This window comes from Leptopilina boulardi, unplaced genomic scaffold (assembly GCF_019393585.1).
Source record: "Leptopilina boulardi isolate dan_hultmark-lab unplaced genomic scaffold, ZJU_Lbou_2.1 LbouV2_316, whole genome shotgun sequence".
Taxonomy (NCBI): domain Eukaryota; kingdom Metazoa; phylum Arthropoda; class Insecta; order Hymenoptera; family Figitidae; genus Leptopilina; species Leptopilina boulardi.
In genome coordinates this window covers 2241190-2258761 of record NW_026137881.1, presented here as the reverse complement: position 1 = coordinate 2258761, position 17572 = coordinate 2241190, and the positions used below count along the sequence as shown (strand labels likewise).

General features: G+C 26.5%; 2 protein-coding genes across 3 annotated transcripts; one reads left to right on the top strand and one right to left on the bottom strand.

Moving 5' to 3' along the window:
• The first annotated feature begins 262 nt into the window (after window positions 1-262).
• LOC127283951 (venom serine protease-like) lies at window positions 263-7228 on the top strand. Its single transcript, XM_051309156.1, has 8 exons — window positions 263-588; window positions 1799-2016; window positions 2460-2684; window positions 3894-4092; window positions 5766-5969; window positions 6301-6452; window positions 6828-6984; window positions 7079-7228. The coding sequence occupies exons 1-8, from the start codon at window positions 549-551 to the stop codon at window positions 7102-7104; spliced, it is 1221 nt and encodes a 406-aa protein (XP_051165113.1). The 5' UTR covers window positions 263-548; the 3' UTR covers window positions 7105-7228.
• Window positions 7229-7943: 715 nt separating this feature from the next.
• LOC127283953 (venom serine protease 34-like) lies at window positions 7944-14575 on the bottom strand. Of its 2 annotated transcripts, XM_051309157.1 has the most exons (9): window positions 14421-14561; window positions 14087-14191; window positions 13003-13220; window positions 10560-10775; window positions 10211-10409; window positions 9910-10113; window positions 8439-8590; window positions 8203-8359; window positions 7944-8046 (listed from the first exon to the last, which is right to left on the bottom strand). In XM_051309157.1, the coding sequence occupies exons 2-9, from the start codon at window positions 14097-14099 to the stop codon at window positions 8021-8023; spliced, it is 1185 nt and encodes a 394-aa protein (XP_051165114.1). In that variant the 5' UTR covers window positions 14100-14191; window positions 14421-14561; the 3' UTR covers window positions 7944-8020. The 2 variants fall into 2 exon arrangements, with proteins under 2 accessions (XP_051165114.1, XP_051165115.1); XM_051309158.1 differs by lacking the exon at window positions 14087-14191 and having other exon boundaries at window positions 14421-14575.
• Between the last annotated feature and the right edge of the window lie 2997 nt (window positions 14576-17572).

Below are 17572 nucleotides of genomic sequence, written 5' to 3'. Positions count from 1 at the left end.
ATATAATGAAGAAAAAAACACTTATTGTTTTTCAACATTTTTCTAAAAATGTTTCAAAATAATATGCAAAAATATTTTCATTTTTATAGATATAATAACCAGTTTCTAAATTTCCAAAGAAACAAATAAAATAATTTTTTTTCCTTGTCAGATAACCCAGTTTTTTCCAGAAATGGCATATAAATTTTCGATATTATGTTTCTATAACTGATATATATATATTGTTTGTTGTTTATCTATTTAGTGATAGGTTTATAAGCGTAATTAAAGTAAGCGTTTTTTTTTTACTTTTAAATTGTTTTTGAATGAAAACGCGTGCACAAGATGACAATAACTATAGTCGATCAAAAGTTTCCAAAAGTAATGTGAATACAATAACAAAATAGTATTTTGTTAACAAAAAAAATTTTTTCATCAAAATAGCATTAAAATTATTAGGATTCAACAATAATAAATATTTTCAAAAAAATTATAATCAACGTTTCAATATAATTATTTATTGATATAGAGAATATTTTTTTCTTATTTTAATAGGAGTAAAATAAAGAATGTTTATTAGTCGATGGACAAGAACTTTTCCATTTTCTGGTAATGTCAATTTTATATTATTTTTTGTTTATATTTTTGGAAAATTATTCAAGTCCTATTTTTAAAATTATTTACTTATTTATTTATTGAATTAATTTAATAAATTTTAGTAAAAAAAAAAAAAATTATTTACTAATATTATTTCCATTTTGTTTTATAAAATTAATTGTTAAAATAATAAATACAATAATCCGAACTGAAATTTTATTTGTAATAATTTTATTAAGTGAATTAGTTTTTTTAATTAAATTAATTTATCCACTATTTACATTTTATAAATGAATTATGAAAATAAATTTATTTCTTTAATTGATTTCTAATTAATTTATTAAAAATTATGAAATCTAATTAACTAATAGCCAATTGAAAATAATATCGTATATTTCAATTAATTTATTTCATTTTGTAACAAAATATTTTATTAGTTTGAAAATTTTTGTATCTTTCAGTGAATTTGGTCATTAATTAAATATTTTAAATTGTTTATATAAAATTTTTCTTGAATTGTATTTAAATAATTTAGCTAAAATTTAATTTTAAAATAAATAATTTTTAAAGAAAAAATAGATTATTCACAATGAGAAACTTTTGAGCGTTATTTTTTTGAATATTTCAATTCATTTAGGATAATAAAAAGTAATTTAAATAAAATAAATATTTTTTACATGAAAGAAAATGATAAGAACTTGTTTCTCTTCGTGTGCGTAATATATATAATATTCTGTTTATTTTTTTTTTTTATACTTTATTCACATAAGTTCACTAATTATATTTCATTATCTATCTTGTTAATAATTATTCGACTTAACGTAATTTGTCAATAAACATATAATTTAGAGAAAAAAACAAACAATGTTTCAAAATAATATGGATAATTAAAATTTCATAATAATTTATTTTTTTTATTTTGACCAAAGATACATAATTCGACAATTTTTATTTATTGATTTTTTTTATTTTATTTGTAAGAAATTATCAATTTAAATTAATTTTAAAAAAATGTGTTAATAATTCTATGAAATTGAAAATTTTGTTTTAATAAAAATACTATTAAAAATAATTAAATAATTAATTTAATAATAATAAATAATTAAATAATAATTATTTAATAATTACTACTATTTTTGTAAATAAACTGGAACTGAGATAGAAAATAATAAATGCTAATTTTTATTAAGAATCAGAAAGTTATGTTTGAATTTTCTTTCAGAAATTTTCTTTATTCTTTGCTTTCTGCTTATTTTTTTAAAGCAAAGTAATGCTCAGGATCCAAATTGTAATTTTTTACTTGACGTACAACCAGGAAAATCATATTATATAAGGAGTCCTAATTATCCACAAAATTATTATGGAGAAAATAATTGTAAATGGGATATCAAAAGTTCTTATAAATTGAGCTTTAATTGTGATATATTTGATGTTCCTCCGGTGAGATATTTAATTTTTCAGTTATCACTTATCATTCTATCGATCAATTTTTTAATAATTAATTAAGTAATTTTAATTTAAAAGTAAAAAAAAAGTATTTTGCAAATATTTTTTCCATTTCTGTGAAAATTAACTACAAAATTATTTTTTAATTTATTTAAACAATTTACTTTTTATTTTCCAATTTATCAAATTTCTTTTTAGTCTTTTTTATAACTTAAGTGCTTTTTTTTATTAAAAAATCGTAAGTAAAAAAATTAGTTAAAATTAAAACCAAGAAATATATACGAAAAATAAATTTAAATTTAAACAAATAAAAATTGTTTAAAAAAATGAAAAATATGTTGCAAACTATTTAAAATAAACAAAACAATAAAAATTAAACAAAGCAAAACTAAATGATTATATATAATATATATATAATTTAATGAAATTTATAACAGGTTTACAATACTTGTCAATATGATCATGTCCTCTTTTATGAAAATCCAAGTGATACAAATAAAGTTCCATTACGTTTATGTGGAAATGGTACAGTTTCAAGAAATTCCGAGGGAAATAGTTTGTTAATTACTTTTCGAAGTTACTATAATTCACCAGGTGGAAAATTTTCATGTATCGTCGAAGCAATTGATGATGAAAATTGTCGATGTGGTTGGAAAAATCCGGTATTTATATATAAATTAAAAATTTATGGGAAAAAAAATCATTAAACGAAAATAAAATTTATTAAATTCGAGCGTACGATTATTCTACAAAAATAATTAGTTAGCATTTTTAATTTAAAGAATTTTATTAGATATAATTATTTTTTAGACGAATTTTCATTTTTCGTATTAGCCTTTGAATTTATTTTTAAACGAATTTTTAATTAATAAAATTTTTAGATACTGAACTTTTTACCCAACTTTTTATTTAAAAGAATTCTTATTTAATCGAATTGAAATTTAGCATTCATTAAACAGAATTTTCAGTGATACGAATTTTTAAATGTAAAAATTTCTAATTCACTGAATCTTCATTTGTGCGAATTTTTATTTGATATAATTTTTAAAACAACGATTCTTTATTTGTCCGAAATTGCAAATGTCCGAACAAACAATTGACAGAAAGATTTTGGCGCGATTTTTAAAATTGACCAATTAGAAATTATCAAGAAAATCGTGATTGCGGTAAATTTTAAAAATCGCGCCGAAATATTTCTGTTGATTGTATATGTATATTCGGTTGTTTGCAATTTCGGACAAATAAAGCTTCGGCGGTTTTAACAATTCTATCAAATAACATAATTTGTACACTGAAATAAAATGTATTTGATTTAATTTTAAATAATCTCTTTTCATAAATTATTATCAAATAAATATTTACTTGAATTAAATAATTTTTTATTTGAATTAAATAAATTGTATTTGAACCAATAATTTATGTATTTGAAACAAATACCATCTTAAATAATAATTATTTGATATAAATAAATATTTATTTGATATTTGATACATTGATACATTTTTGTTTTCATTATACAAATAAAAATTTGGAAAAATTTAAATTCGGTGAATTGGAAAGTCTAGTATAAAATTCTATTAAATGAGAATTATGGGTAAATTAAAATTAGGTTAAATTAGAATTCTTTTAAATAAAAAGTTGTTTAAAGACAAATTCTGTAAAATAAAAATACCTAAAAATTATGCAAAGTAAAAATTCGTTTTGAAATTAATTTTATCAAAATGCTAATTTTAAAAATGAAAATTCGTCAAAGAAATGATTAAATAGAATTTTTAAAAAATGAAAATTGTAAATAATGATTTTTATGTGATAATCATGCGTACCATAAGTTTATAAAAAGTATTTTTGAAAATATTATCGCTTTTTTATAGGGGAGAATAGTCGGTGGCGAAGACGCTGGATTAAATGAATATCCAATGATGGTAGGAATCGTTGATGAAATAAATCAACAAGTTTTTTGTGGTGGTGCAATTATAAGCACTAAACACGTTTTAACAGCAGCTCATTGTTTAAAAACAAAAAATCCCAATGATTTGGGTGTTCTTATTGGCGATTATGATCTTTCCACTGGTGCGTTAAAAAAAATTAATATAAATAGAAAAATACATTTTTACTCGCAATAGCAAATAATTAGGAGAGATTTCCATATCAAAAAAAAACTTGTTATAAATTAACAAACATCCATGTATATGAAATTAGAAATCAAAATGATAAAGACCAAATTCATTTCAAATCAGGCAGGTTGAAACGTCGTTTATCTAAAATTTAGGAGGAAAAAAAAAACATTAATGATAGAACGTCCAACGTCCTTCCTGCAGGATGAAAAAGACTCAGGTGAGTCCCTCCGAAATCGCTTTCTAAAATTAACTTGGATTGAGATAAACACAAAAAAATATATATGGTTGGAAAGGTAAAGATACAAGCTTTCAGCGCATGTAAAAATTAAATTTCTAAATTCAAACCCCAAGGCTAGGCAACTTAAAGAAGTTAAATTTTTGTAAAACTGACCTAATGTTTAGTACTAGATCGTCGACGCCCGGTCCTGCCGGCAGGACTCTTCTCAGTTTATTGATACGATTACCCAGCCCTGATATTTAAATTTAGAAACTTGATATTCACATGATCTGATAGCTTTTTTAATTACCTTTCGAACCATATATATTTTTTTATGTTTATCTGAATCCATATTAATTTTATAATGTTTTTTCGGAAAGACTCTCATCTGAGTCTTTTTCATCCGTCCGCAATTGCGCTGGATACAAATCTTTATACATAGTGTTATAATAATAATACAAACAAAATTCAAGATTAAAAAAAATATATAATGCAGAAAATTTATTTGGTAATTTATGGAAATTTATGAAGTAATTTATGGAAATTTATTTGGCAATTTATGGAAATTTATGAGGTAATTTATGAAATTTTGAGGTAATTTATAATTATAATACAAACAAAAATTTAAGATTCAAAAACTATTGCAAAAAATTTACGTGGTAATTTTTGGAAATTTATGCGGTAATTTATGAAATTTTTGAGGTAATTTATAATTGTAATACAAACAAAATTTAAGATTTAAAAATTATTGCAGGAAATTTATGCGGTAATTTATGAAATTTATACGGTAATTTATGAAATTTATGCGGGAATTTATAATATCTAAAAGAAAAATTTGAAAACTAATTTTGGAAATTTATAGGGTAATTTATGGTAATTTATGAAATTTTTAAGGTAATTTATAATATATAAAATTTGATTTGGTAATTTAAGAAAATTTAATGGAAATATATGTTTTAAATAAAGTGCGTCCTGCCGGCAGGATGGCGCAATGTGCGGAGAAGCATCCTGCCGGCAGTACGCAGCGGCTTGTCCAAGCGTCCTGCCGGAAGACCCTTCCAGCAGGATGGGCGCTTGGACGTTCTATCATTAAAGTGTTATAACTTTTAAAGTAATTTAGATTTCTCATTTATTCCTTTTTGCATTTGAAAGAGCTTTCATTTTTCTTTCAAAATCCGTTGGAAAAATTAAAAAATGTTTAAATATACCAAAATGGCGGCCATTTTAATAAAAGAATTTATAACCGATTCTGGTAGAAGAGAAAAAAATTTTTCTTAAAAAATAACAAAACAATAACTAAATCACTTTAAAAGTTATAACACTTTAAAGTTTTTTCCCTAAATTTTAGATAAACGACATTTAAGCCTGCCTGATTTGAAATAAATTTGGTTTAAATTTCATTTTCTTAGGGGCTGATGCGAATTCGATGACATTTCCCGTGGAGAAATTTACCAATCATCCCTCTTATATAGCAACTCAGCGTAATAGTGATTTTGATATATCCATAATAACAGTTTACGGTAATATTCCATTTACAAATATTATTGGTCCAGCGTGTCTTCCATTTCAGCATAGTTGTGATGGTTTTAGTGGGTCTTTCGTTGAATTCTTAGGTAAATGTAGAATATATATAATGTATGATAAGCATTCTCTGAAAATAGCCCCGTCGAGTCAAAGTTTTGATTCTCTCAAACTGACGATTTTAGAGAATCTTAGAGGAGCTTGGAGAAACAAAAAAGAATCTTTTTCAATAGAATTTTGATTCTCTTTTGATTATCTAACGATGCAGATATTTATAGGACAACAAGCAAAGTATCAAGCCAATTCCAAAACTTTTTTTTTTGTGCTTTTTTTCAGAGAATACCACCCTATTTTTATTTTAGTGAGGAGGAGAATAATTTTATTTTAATATTATTCTTCTGTTAATGTATATATTTCTTAAAGGATGGGGAACGACTGAATTAGCTGGAGCAACATCAAATATTTTACAAAAAGTTGAAGTCAGTGTAATTAATCTATCAAAATGTAAAAAATCATTTCCTAATATTAATGATCATCAGTTGTGCACGCTTACCGAAGGCAAAGATGCGTGTCAGGTAAATATTCACGTAGATTTAATATGTAAGGAAAAAAAACGATGGATGGAAACGATGACCGTTACTGTCCCTAACAGTATCCAAATATTCAGGATATCCTAATTTCCGGATACGGCTAGGACGTCCATAGGATATCCTGTAATATCCGTTGCTATTAGGGATGGCAACAATGGGTACGGTAAAGTTTACCATTTATAGCAACATTTGCTATGGTAAACGTTCCCATTGTAACTATTGCCGTATAGTAACCGTTGCTAAAGTAATCGTTTCTAAAGCATCTGTTGTAACAGTAACTGTTGCTATAATAATTGTTCCCATAGCAATTGTTGACATAGAAACGGTTGCTAGAAAAGAACATAGAAAATTTTGTTATAGTTCGATAGCGGAGGTCCAGTTTTGTGGCAAAATCCAACAACACGAAGACTCGTAGTTGTTGGAATTACAGGTTATGGTGTTGGTTGTGGATCAAAAATCCCAGCAGTTAATACTCGAGTAGGTGCCTTTTTAGATTGGATCCAATCCGTTACTCAAGGTATTGAAAGATAAAAATTACAAACAGTATACCTACTATTAAATCATTATATGATACAATTAATTATATCACTGATACCTTTTGCTACTTTTAGGTGTAAATTACTGCAAGGCTGAGTAATTTTAACAGACAGTCACTATATATAGAAAGAGAAAAATATCTAACCAAAAATAAAAAAAAGAAAATAAATGATCAATGTATTTTAAAGGAAAAATAATAGAAATAAAAGTGTTACACTGAGCAAAAAGAAAGAAAAAGTTCCTTAATCCTTTTCCAAGTTGATTTTTAACTTCATTTATTTTATACCTTATTACATTTTATATGTAAATTAATTTTGAGTTTTTTTTTTGTACTTTAATAGCAGGTAAATTTTAATTGAGTTTTTAGAACTCAACTCTTTATAGCTTTATTTTTCTTATCGTCTGACAATCTGAATAATTATTTAAGTTAGTTACACGTACCCATACAATACATATATGCTTTTTGATAAAAGTTGGTGGCTATACGACCCAGTTTATAGCAAAGGTCATAAATACCTTCAATGCCAATGGAAAATATTAAATTACATATTATCATTTTCTGATAATTTTAAAAACATCGTTATACAATATATGGGACTGATATGATGTAATTTCCATTAATTCTCAGAATATGTATGTTTGACTTGCAACAATTTGCAATGCAAATTAGATATTTATTCAGATATCAAATTTTCATTACAACATTGTACAAAACATTATTTTACAAAGTTAAATTCTTTTAATTAAATGAAGATTGTACAACTCAGTAAAAAAAATGCAACCAATTTAATAATTATTTAGTACAATATTTTCAATTTATTATGAATTTATTATTATAATAATTATAGTTAGGATATTTTTCAATTAAATATGATTAAAGTTTAATAATTTTTAAATAAAGATCAATGTAGGTATTATGAGAATAAGTAACAATTCAGATAACTTAAAACTTTTTATTAATATAACATATGGAATGTAAACAAAATCAGGTACTTAAAAACAGCCTTTGTTGAAAATTATTCAGCTCTGCAATATACGGCACCTAAAACAATTAATTGTCTACGTAAATATAGAGTAATTAAAATTTTTTATTTTTAAGTACGTTTTTCGGTGACTTTCAATTTAATTTCTATAGTATTTCAAAGGGCATTGAAATTTTTATCACATTTTAATTATTATTTTAAATTATCAAAATTACCTGGTGTTACCGACAAAATCCAGTCCATAAAAGCACCTACACGAGTATTTACTGAAGGATTATTTGTACCGCAAGCGATTCCATAACTAATAATTCCAACATTCACGAGTCTACCCGTTGATGGATTTTGCCACAAAGCTGGACCACCACTGTCAAACTAAAAAATGAACAAAAAATTTTGTTACACTTTTCAAAGTGTTATTTGAATTTTCGTTAAACATTTATATAAATTTTACCTGACATGCATCTCTACCTGGTGCAAATGTGCACATTTGATTATTCAATACATTGGGGTATGTATTTCTGCATTGCGAAAGATTGATGATATTCACTTGTGCTTTCTGTAAAATGTTTGAAATGCTACCAGCAAATTCAGTTGTGCCCCAACCTAAGATGATATAAAAATTTTTAATTTAAAATTTAATTCATTTTTCTTACATTATAAAAAATAAAATATACAAAAATGAAATGTACAATGTATAAGAAAATATTTGAAGTTAGAAATATCTTTAATTTTTCGTCAAAATTTAATTACAAAAGTATATATAAATCCAAATAGGATAATACTGTTTCTGAAATATTGTATACAACTGCAGTTTTTATTTTCCAATAACTTCAGAAGAAATTTCTAACAGTGTAGAATTTAAAAATTAATTCTCATTCCGAATAATTCACAAACATGTAATCGATTTTTTATATTTCAAATTCTTTAGTTTTACAAAGAGTTATAACAATTCTTTGGTTTAAAATTTTGAACAGATTAATTCCGTATTACTGTGGGCTAATACCGGATTTTTCGCATAAAGATTTCGGATTATTCTGAACTCATTTCGGAATTAGTTTTTTGACAGAACTGAATCCAGATTGTTGTGTACTGTTTCGGATAATTTATCTACAAATTCCGAATTCTTTTGACCTCATTTCGAATCATATTTTTTTTTGATCGAACTAAATCCAGATTGTTGCAGACTAATTACGGATTGATTTCGTGTCAATTCCAGACTGATATCGACACGAAATCAATCCGTAATTAGTCTGCAACAATCTGGATTTAGTTCGATCAAAAAAAATATGATTCGAAATGAGGTCAAAAGAATTCGGAATTTGTAGATAAATTATCCGAAACAGTACATAACAATCTGGATTCAGTTCTGTCAAAAATCTAATTCCGAAATGAGTTCAGAATAATCCAAAATCTTTATGCAAAAAATCCAATATTAGCCCACAGTAATCCAGAATTAATCTGATAAATAATTACTCCTGTTGAATCCGAAATTAATTTGGCCTGTGTAACTAGTAAAATCCGGAATCTGCATTCACTAGTTGCGTTTGTTCACACTGACTTTGGATTAGATCTGATTAATTACGGATTCACTAGTTACACAAACCGGACAAACTGTTACGGACTATTGTCAGATTAGTCTGGAATTTGAACCAGGGAACAATTACTATGGCTACATTGTTAGAAATTTTTGTTGGAATTTTTAGAAAATAGCAATTGAAGTTTTAAGCAATTACATACATGTTTCCAAAAATTTTCAAAACGTTTCGTAATTTTCAAAAGCATTTGAATGTATAAATTTTTAGTGACAAAAAATTTTGTTACCGTTTCTGAATTTTCTAAAGCATATCTGTTAGAAACTTTAGTTGTACGTTTCTTAAAATTTTGTTACACTTCCATAATTTTTATGATCGTCACATAATTACCCAAAATATTGACAACAGCTCCACTAAAACTATCTTGACTGTGTTGAAATGGAAGACATGCTGGACCAATTTCATTTGTGTATCTTATAGTTCCCAGGATGGTTATAACACTGATATCATAAGGACTATTTCGTATATTTGATCTAAATGAGGGATGCATAACATATTGAGAGACTTTAAAAAGAGTTGAATTTGTATCACGACCTAAAAATTTAAAATTTTTATAGAGATTATTGATCAATTTACCGAATATAATAATTATTTTTTATTATTTCAAAATTATTATAAAAATATTATGTACCAGTTGAAATATCGTAATCACCAATAAGCACACCCATATTTGAAGGATCTCTATTCATGACACAATGAGCAGCTGATAAAATATGTTTAACAGAAATTATTGTCCCACCGCAGTAAACTTGAGATAATCTTGCGTCAACAATTCCTGCCATCATTGGAAATTCGTGTAATCCAGTATTTTCACCACCAACTATTCTCATCTGTGAAAGACAAAAAACAAAAAATTTTCAATAAGAATCTAAAAACCTATAAGAATCACTCTAATCAATCTGAGAAATAAAAATACTGTTGTAACGTGTTTATTAGTTTATCAGTAATAACTGATAAGTGATTAGTGTTTTTATACCTACCGGTTTTTTCCAACCACATCTACAATTTTGCTCAGATCCAATTGCTTGTATGTAACAAGAAAATCGTCCTCCAGGTGTGTTCCTTGCACTTTGAAAAGTAACCACTATTTCTGGACCATCCGAATCTCGACCGAATCTTCCTGCTCCACATAATCGTAAAGGTCCTTGTCTTGGACTAAGATACATGAGAACTTGATCCAATGCACAATTAGTACTCTATTTAATGATATTAATAATTAGGATTCACTGGATATTTACAATATAGTTAAATATTTAAAATAATTATTCATTTATTTTGAAAGAATAGAACTTAAAAAAAAGCGAAAAAATTTTTTTGGAATTTTTGAGAAAATTTTGAGAGAAAAATCCTAATGAGATTGTAACAGAAGAAATTAGTAAACTCTGGAATAACATTGTTCCAATAAAGTTAAGGACAATGTAGGCGTTAATTTCAAATAAAAAAGAGGGAAATAGCGCGCAGTGATTAGTAGTTATGTACCGCGCATTGCAGTTAAAATTCCGGACTGGTTCCGAACTAATCCGAAACAGTCTGGTTTGTGGTCAAGTTTTTGTCATCCGTAATTAGTCCGGTTAAGTCCGAAATTTGCCCGATTTATGTAATTAATGAATTTGGAAATTAATTTCGAATTAATATTCGGCCGGATTAATTTCGAATTCAAAAGAATTTACTACTCGCACACAAATAATACTAATTTTGGACTTAATCGAACTTATTCCTGATAAATGAAATTTGACTAGAAACGGGATTGTTTAGAATTAATAATGGATTTTGGAAGTTTTACCAAAGTATCGACCATATTGGTTAGAAGCTCAGAGTAGAGAAAAAATCTGACCGGACTAAATCCAAATTATTGTGGAATAATTACAGATTTCTTATACGTACAGAATGTCGGATTATTCCAGACTCATTTCGTATTCAGATATTTAAGCGGACTGAATTTATTTAGATTGTTATACGAAAACAGGCCGAAAATGATATATGAAATAATTTGAATTTAGTGCGGACAAAAAGACTAATTTGAGACAAGTCCGGAATAGTTTGAAACTTCTATATGAAAGCAATCCGTAACAATATACGATTTTAAGTTGATCAAAAACTTAATCTAAAATGAGTACTGAATAATCCGGAATTTTTATCTGAAAGATCTGGTATTAATCAGTAAAAATCCGATTTTAATCTGGTCTAAAATTCTAAATCCAAAATGAGTCCGGAAAAATACGGAACTTGTATGTATAACATTATCATTGTTGAGGATTTATACCAAATTTGTACATACAGATTTTTAATTAATATTCATCTGACTAAATCTGGATTCGTTAGATACAGAGTTCTGATTATCTCTGACTCCTTTTTGATTAAGATTTTTGTTTGATCTGACTGCTAATTTTGTACTTAAGATTTTCCGGATTCATTTAAAACATACGACATTACTGTACGAATTTGGTTCAGGCAATTTTACAGGAAACTACATAGTTTGTTATGTAGGGAACCGTAAGGGAAAACACAAAGACATGTCCATGATTTTAGCCTTCCCACGTAGAAAACTTTGTGTTTTCCCTTACGATTTCCTACATAGTAAACTATGTAGTTTCCTGTAAAATTGACTGAACCAAATTCGTATAGTAATGTCGTATGTTGTCTGGGAGCTTTCTTAAATGCATTCCACGTAGAAAGAATTTGTTTACCAGATTATATCCGAATTAATGCGGACTTCTACCGGATTTGTCACATAAAGATTTCATATTATTCCGGACTCATTTCGGATTCAGTATTTTGACGGTAATGAATTTAAATTCATTATTCTGGAATTATTTCGGATTGAGATTTTTGATATAACTACTCTCTTAATCTGAATCAGTGGAAATTTTACTGGGTACAATTTAGGGGCTCAGTTCTCATTGTACGAACCAGTGATTTTCACTAATTCCCAGTGAAAATCACTGATTCAATCATTGGGAAGTGAGTTACTAATTAAAATCAGTGATGATTCTCACTGATTCAGATTAAGAGTGTAAATTCAGATTGTTGAGGACTAATTGCGGATTCATTTCATGTCAATTCTGGATTGATCTCGGAATTGTTATTTTCGTCCTTATTGATTGCGCTGACTAATACGGTTCATTTTCGGACTAATCTGTTTGGAGTTACTCTGGAATTAGACCGAAATTTTAATCAGGAATATTACATCTATGTTGTCGTCAACTATTATATACTGCATATTTATTTCCACCTATTGGGATTGGCTAAACTTCAATACGCCATCTGGTGTGTACCTACTTCGGACAACCATTTTCCTTTTTCATCTTTCTTTAATTAACACGATAGAAAGAGAAATAAAAACTAAAATGTCTGACGAAGTAGGTAAAAGTCACTAGACCGCCAATCCCAATAAATAAAAATTTGTTTGGAAAAATATCTCACCGAAGGTACTTCGAATACTTCACAATTTACTCGAAGTTGAGATGTACTTCTAATATTCCATCTGCAAGAATGTGCTCCAGTATACATATTGGGATAATTAGGACTTGCTATGTAATATGTCCGCCCAGGTAGTACGTCCATTTGAAAAAAACAATTTGGATCAACCGCATTACTTGTATGTCCAAAAATGAGCAAAATGCCAAGGGATAATAAAATTTCTGCAAAATGGATTAAATAAATAAAAATATTTATTTAAATTATATAAATAAACTTCTGTTTAAAATATGATTAAAAAAGGTATTATTGTTGAAAAAATTTGTTTAAAATAATTTAAAAAAAGCTTGTTTGTATAAAAAACAATGCGTTTGAAGTAAAACAATTTTCCTTGATTATATACGCTGAGAAAAATATGTTATTGAGTCGTTAATATAATAATATTATATAATATTGTTATATACATATATTATAATTAAAATATTATATATATATGCAAGTAAACTTGCACGGTAAGCTTGTAGCAAGGTTGGTGCACGGTTGCCAAATAACATTGAAAAAATTTTTTTTTAAGTTCAAAGCAAGGTCATTTGGCAACCTTGCACCAAATTTGCTACAAGCCTACCGTGCAAGTTTACTGAGCAATCTTGCAATAATCTTATTGTGCAATCTTGCAGTAATCTTGCACTGCAATCTTTCTGGTATACAGTTTACATATTTTAAAGCATGCTTTTAATTAAATAATTTTCATTCTTTTTGCAGAAATTTTGTGGATTCAATATGATATTTTCCTCAATGTATAAATGCTTTACAGCTGTAAAACAAATAAAGACCTTGTTTTTCTTTGCATGAGTATTAAAATAAATAGTAAATTAAATTTTTAAGTTACAAGAAAGGTAAATTTTTTTATTTTATCTGAAAAAGAAAATTTTATATAACTTTAACTCTCTGAATTAGTGAAAATTTCAACTAATTTGAATTAGTGAACAAATTTTCTCACTAATTCAAATTTAAAAAGTACAAATATAGGAAATATATATATATTTATACAAATTTTAATGAAACAAATATTAAAAATAAATTGACTTACTTAATTGATTCATTCTAGTGTCAATTGAAAAATGTTCTCTCTTAAAAATTTATTTTGCTTTTTATCCTCTTCCAAAGACTTTAATATACGGAAAACCCTTGTTTCCTTAAAAAACCAACGTCTTATCTTGAATTTATGTATATCGTTTACAGTATATATAAAAGAGAAATAAACACAAGTGCTATTGGTTTAATTGTCAAATAATAAAGATTTAAAAAAAAAAAAATTTGTGGCTTCTTCGAATCATATATAAAAATGATATTATTGCGCTATTATAAACAAAAAATAGTAATCCTTTTTGTATTTTGTTTCTGATAAGTATATATAAACTTACGTGATGACATTTTTTTTAACTGTCGAAATTTTCCTTTATTACACTCCAATACATTACTCTTTATATGCTGGATGCATCGTGCTCTCAATATTTTGCAAGTTTTATATATTTATATATATTTTCATCTATATACCTGCATGAACGACTCTGGCATATCTATTTCGCTGATAACAGTTGTGCATAATTTATAGATAGTTCACACTTTTTCAAGAGCATAAACAAATAACATTATTTCCTTGTAAAATAATAATAATCTAGATATATGTATAGATATGCCAAAATCATAATACATTTTTCTAGTAATTTAATTTATGTAACAGAAAAAAACAATAAAAAGTGATAAAAAAAACGTCATAAACGAAATTTGATTGCATTTTTTGTTTTGGTTTATTTTTTTTCCCAAAAATTCATTAGTTCGTATTTTATAAAGATATAAATTTTTATCAAAATTTCAATATAACGGAATTTTTATTCTACGAACTTTACACTGAAAAAAAATTTATTTGATCCAAATAATTATCAGTTACTTGACTAATATCAAATAAATATATTTATTTGTATTAAATAATTACTTTAGTCAATCAAATGGTATTTATTTCAAATACAGAAATTATTGGCTTAAAGACAGATTATTTATTTTTAAAAAATTATTTGCTTCAAGTAAATATTTATTTAATAATTGACAAGTAATCAATTATTTAAAGAAAATAAATTCTTTCTCAGTGTATATTTAGTCGAAATTATAGTTTTCTTTTACTGAATTGAATACACTGAAAAAAATTTGGAGCAGTTGTTGTACCAAAAATATTTCAGTTTAGGTGAATAACATTTTTTAATTAATAACTTATATGAGCATTTAAAATTATATGTTCTGAATTTCCCGCACAAATAAATTATCTACTATACCGATAGTTCATAAATTGGAGACTCGACGGAAAAATCAATTAATATAAATAAATCGTAATTTAAATACATTTTTTTATATAAGGAAAAAATAATCAATTTGTGTACTTTTATTTATACCTATAATTTAATCACAGATTCTCAATATTTTGATGTAATAAAAAAATACTTTACAATTTTATATTATCTCTTATTTGGAAATAATCTTCTTTTTATATTGCTTGTTATTATTTGTTCGCGGCTAATTTAACAAATTTCTAAAATTATCTTTTTGTTGAATGTATAAGGCTTTTTTTTAATATAAATTTTCCTGTAACAAACACACGTGCTTGTGAGACAATTTACTATATAGTTTTCCTGTTAAATTTAATAATTAAAATTTTATACATACTATATTGCAATATTTATTACTTATTTTAAAATTTGTTTAAACAATTTCTATAAGAATATTAATACAAGTTCAATGCGCCCCCACAGCACCGAAACTTTCCTAAAAATTTCCTAAAGATTTATTTGAAATGTTCAGAATATTTATCTGCAATGTTTAGTAAAAATTGTGTACAGATTTAAATTACCCACTTTAAAAAATGTTTAGCGCAAAACTTTCCCGAACATTTAAATAAAATTTTCGTCTAATTATGATTATAATTATAATTAGGAGAAATTTACATTTAAATGTTCAGGAAAGTTTCAAACTAAACATTTATTTAATCGGGTATTTAAATCTTTACACAAGTTTCACTAAACATTGCAATTGTCACGTCACCGTAACTTTTACATTCATAATTATAAGAATTCTTTTTTTTTAATCAATACTGAGTTGTATGTCTCTGCGACAAACACCCGTGTTTTTGATACGCATCTAAAATACCTTTCACTGAAATGTAAAACTCCCGCCCCTTTGTCGCGCGGCTAAACATCTTTTCTTTTATATATAAAGACCCCTGCGTTTTGTATCCTACTACGTTCATATATTGTATTTCTAAAAATATATAATTGGAAGCAAGAAATTCAGTATTTCCTTAAAAGGGCATAAACGAGTGTCCCTTTCCTACAACTGCGATTTGACACGAAGGCGCTCTCTTTCTAATATACTCATGTACTACCCCTGTAGTGTTTTTCGCTTACACCTGCGATTCCATGACAGAGGTGTGCTCTTTCTAATTCTGTATTATCATCAGACAAACCCTCTTTTGCGCTTAACTAAGAGAGAGAGAGAGATAGAACTAGCAACACAAGACAATAACATTTCATAGTCTCTCTTACGAAAACTTGATATAAAACTTGATATATCTAGTACCAGCTGTGTTACTCTGCTCGATTTCATAGACTTAGAAGAATCTCTGTGTCAAGTGTTAAAAGTTTCTACGTCAAGAAGAGCTGATTCAAGTATTCAAGGATTTGATTTCCCATAATGTTTGAAAATAATTTTTTCTTCCTTTTCTGGAAAAATTTAATAGTTTGTGTTTCATTACGGTCAACTGAACTCCGGACCTGTGGTCATCACCAAGGCCCGTCAACCTTCCTGTGATCATAATTAGGACACAGCAGTGGTCCTTTTTCATACATCTTACATCTAAATTTTCAAGGTAAGTTGTTATACTTTTTATCTAAATCCTTCCTAACTCCGTATAAAAATTTGTAGTAGCGTTTACATTCCTTGTTGCAGTGGAATGCTGACAACCCCTTATTTCAAGAATGGTTGCTTCAGCACAATCTCTCTCAAAGATCAATTTTATAAACCTAAATGTTTGTCTAAATAAATTTTGTAACCTTGTCATTAAAAATCACTATTCTCATTCTTTCCTGCACCCTTAGCTCAGAGCCTTCTGTTCTGTAAATGAAACAGGAATTCACTGAATCACCGAGCGGCCATAAGTAAAATAAAATATTATTTCGTTAGTTATTTCTCTATTTAAGTATTGAAATCTGGACATTTTTATATTTCCAGGATGAGATAGCTTTCTTATGATGTATTTGGCAGCAAGCGTGGATATTCGAATAGTAAATAAATGATGAGAACATCCAGTGGTATAAATTATGCAATTTCTTGCACAGACTACACCGAAAAGTGTAGAAAAAAATTGACTCCCAGATCCGAGTAGAGGAAGAACCTTTTTACCACCAAAAACGCATACAAAATCTTAAAAAACTTACCAAAAAAAATTCAATTTTTCTTAGATAGACAATTTTATTGCATCTTCATGCACAGAATACACCGAAAAGTGTAGAAAAAAATTGACACCCAG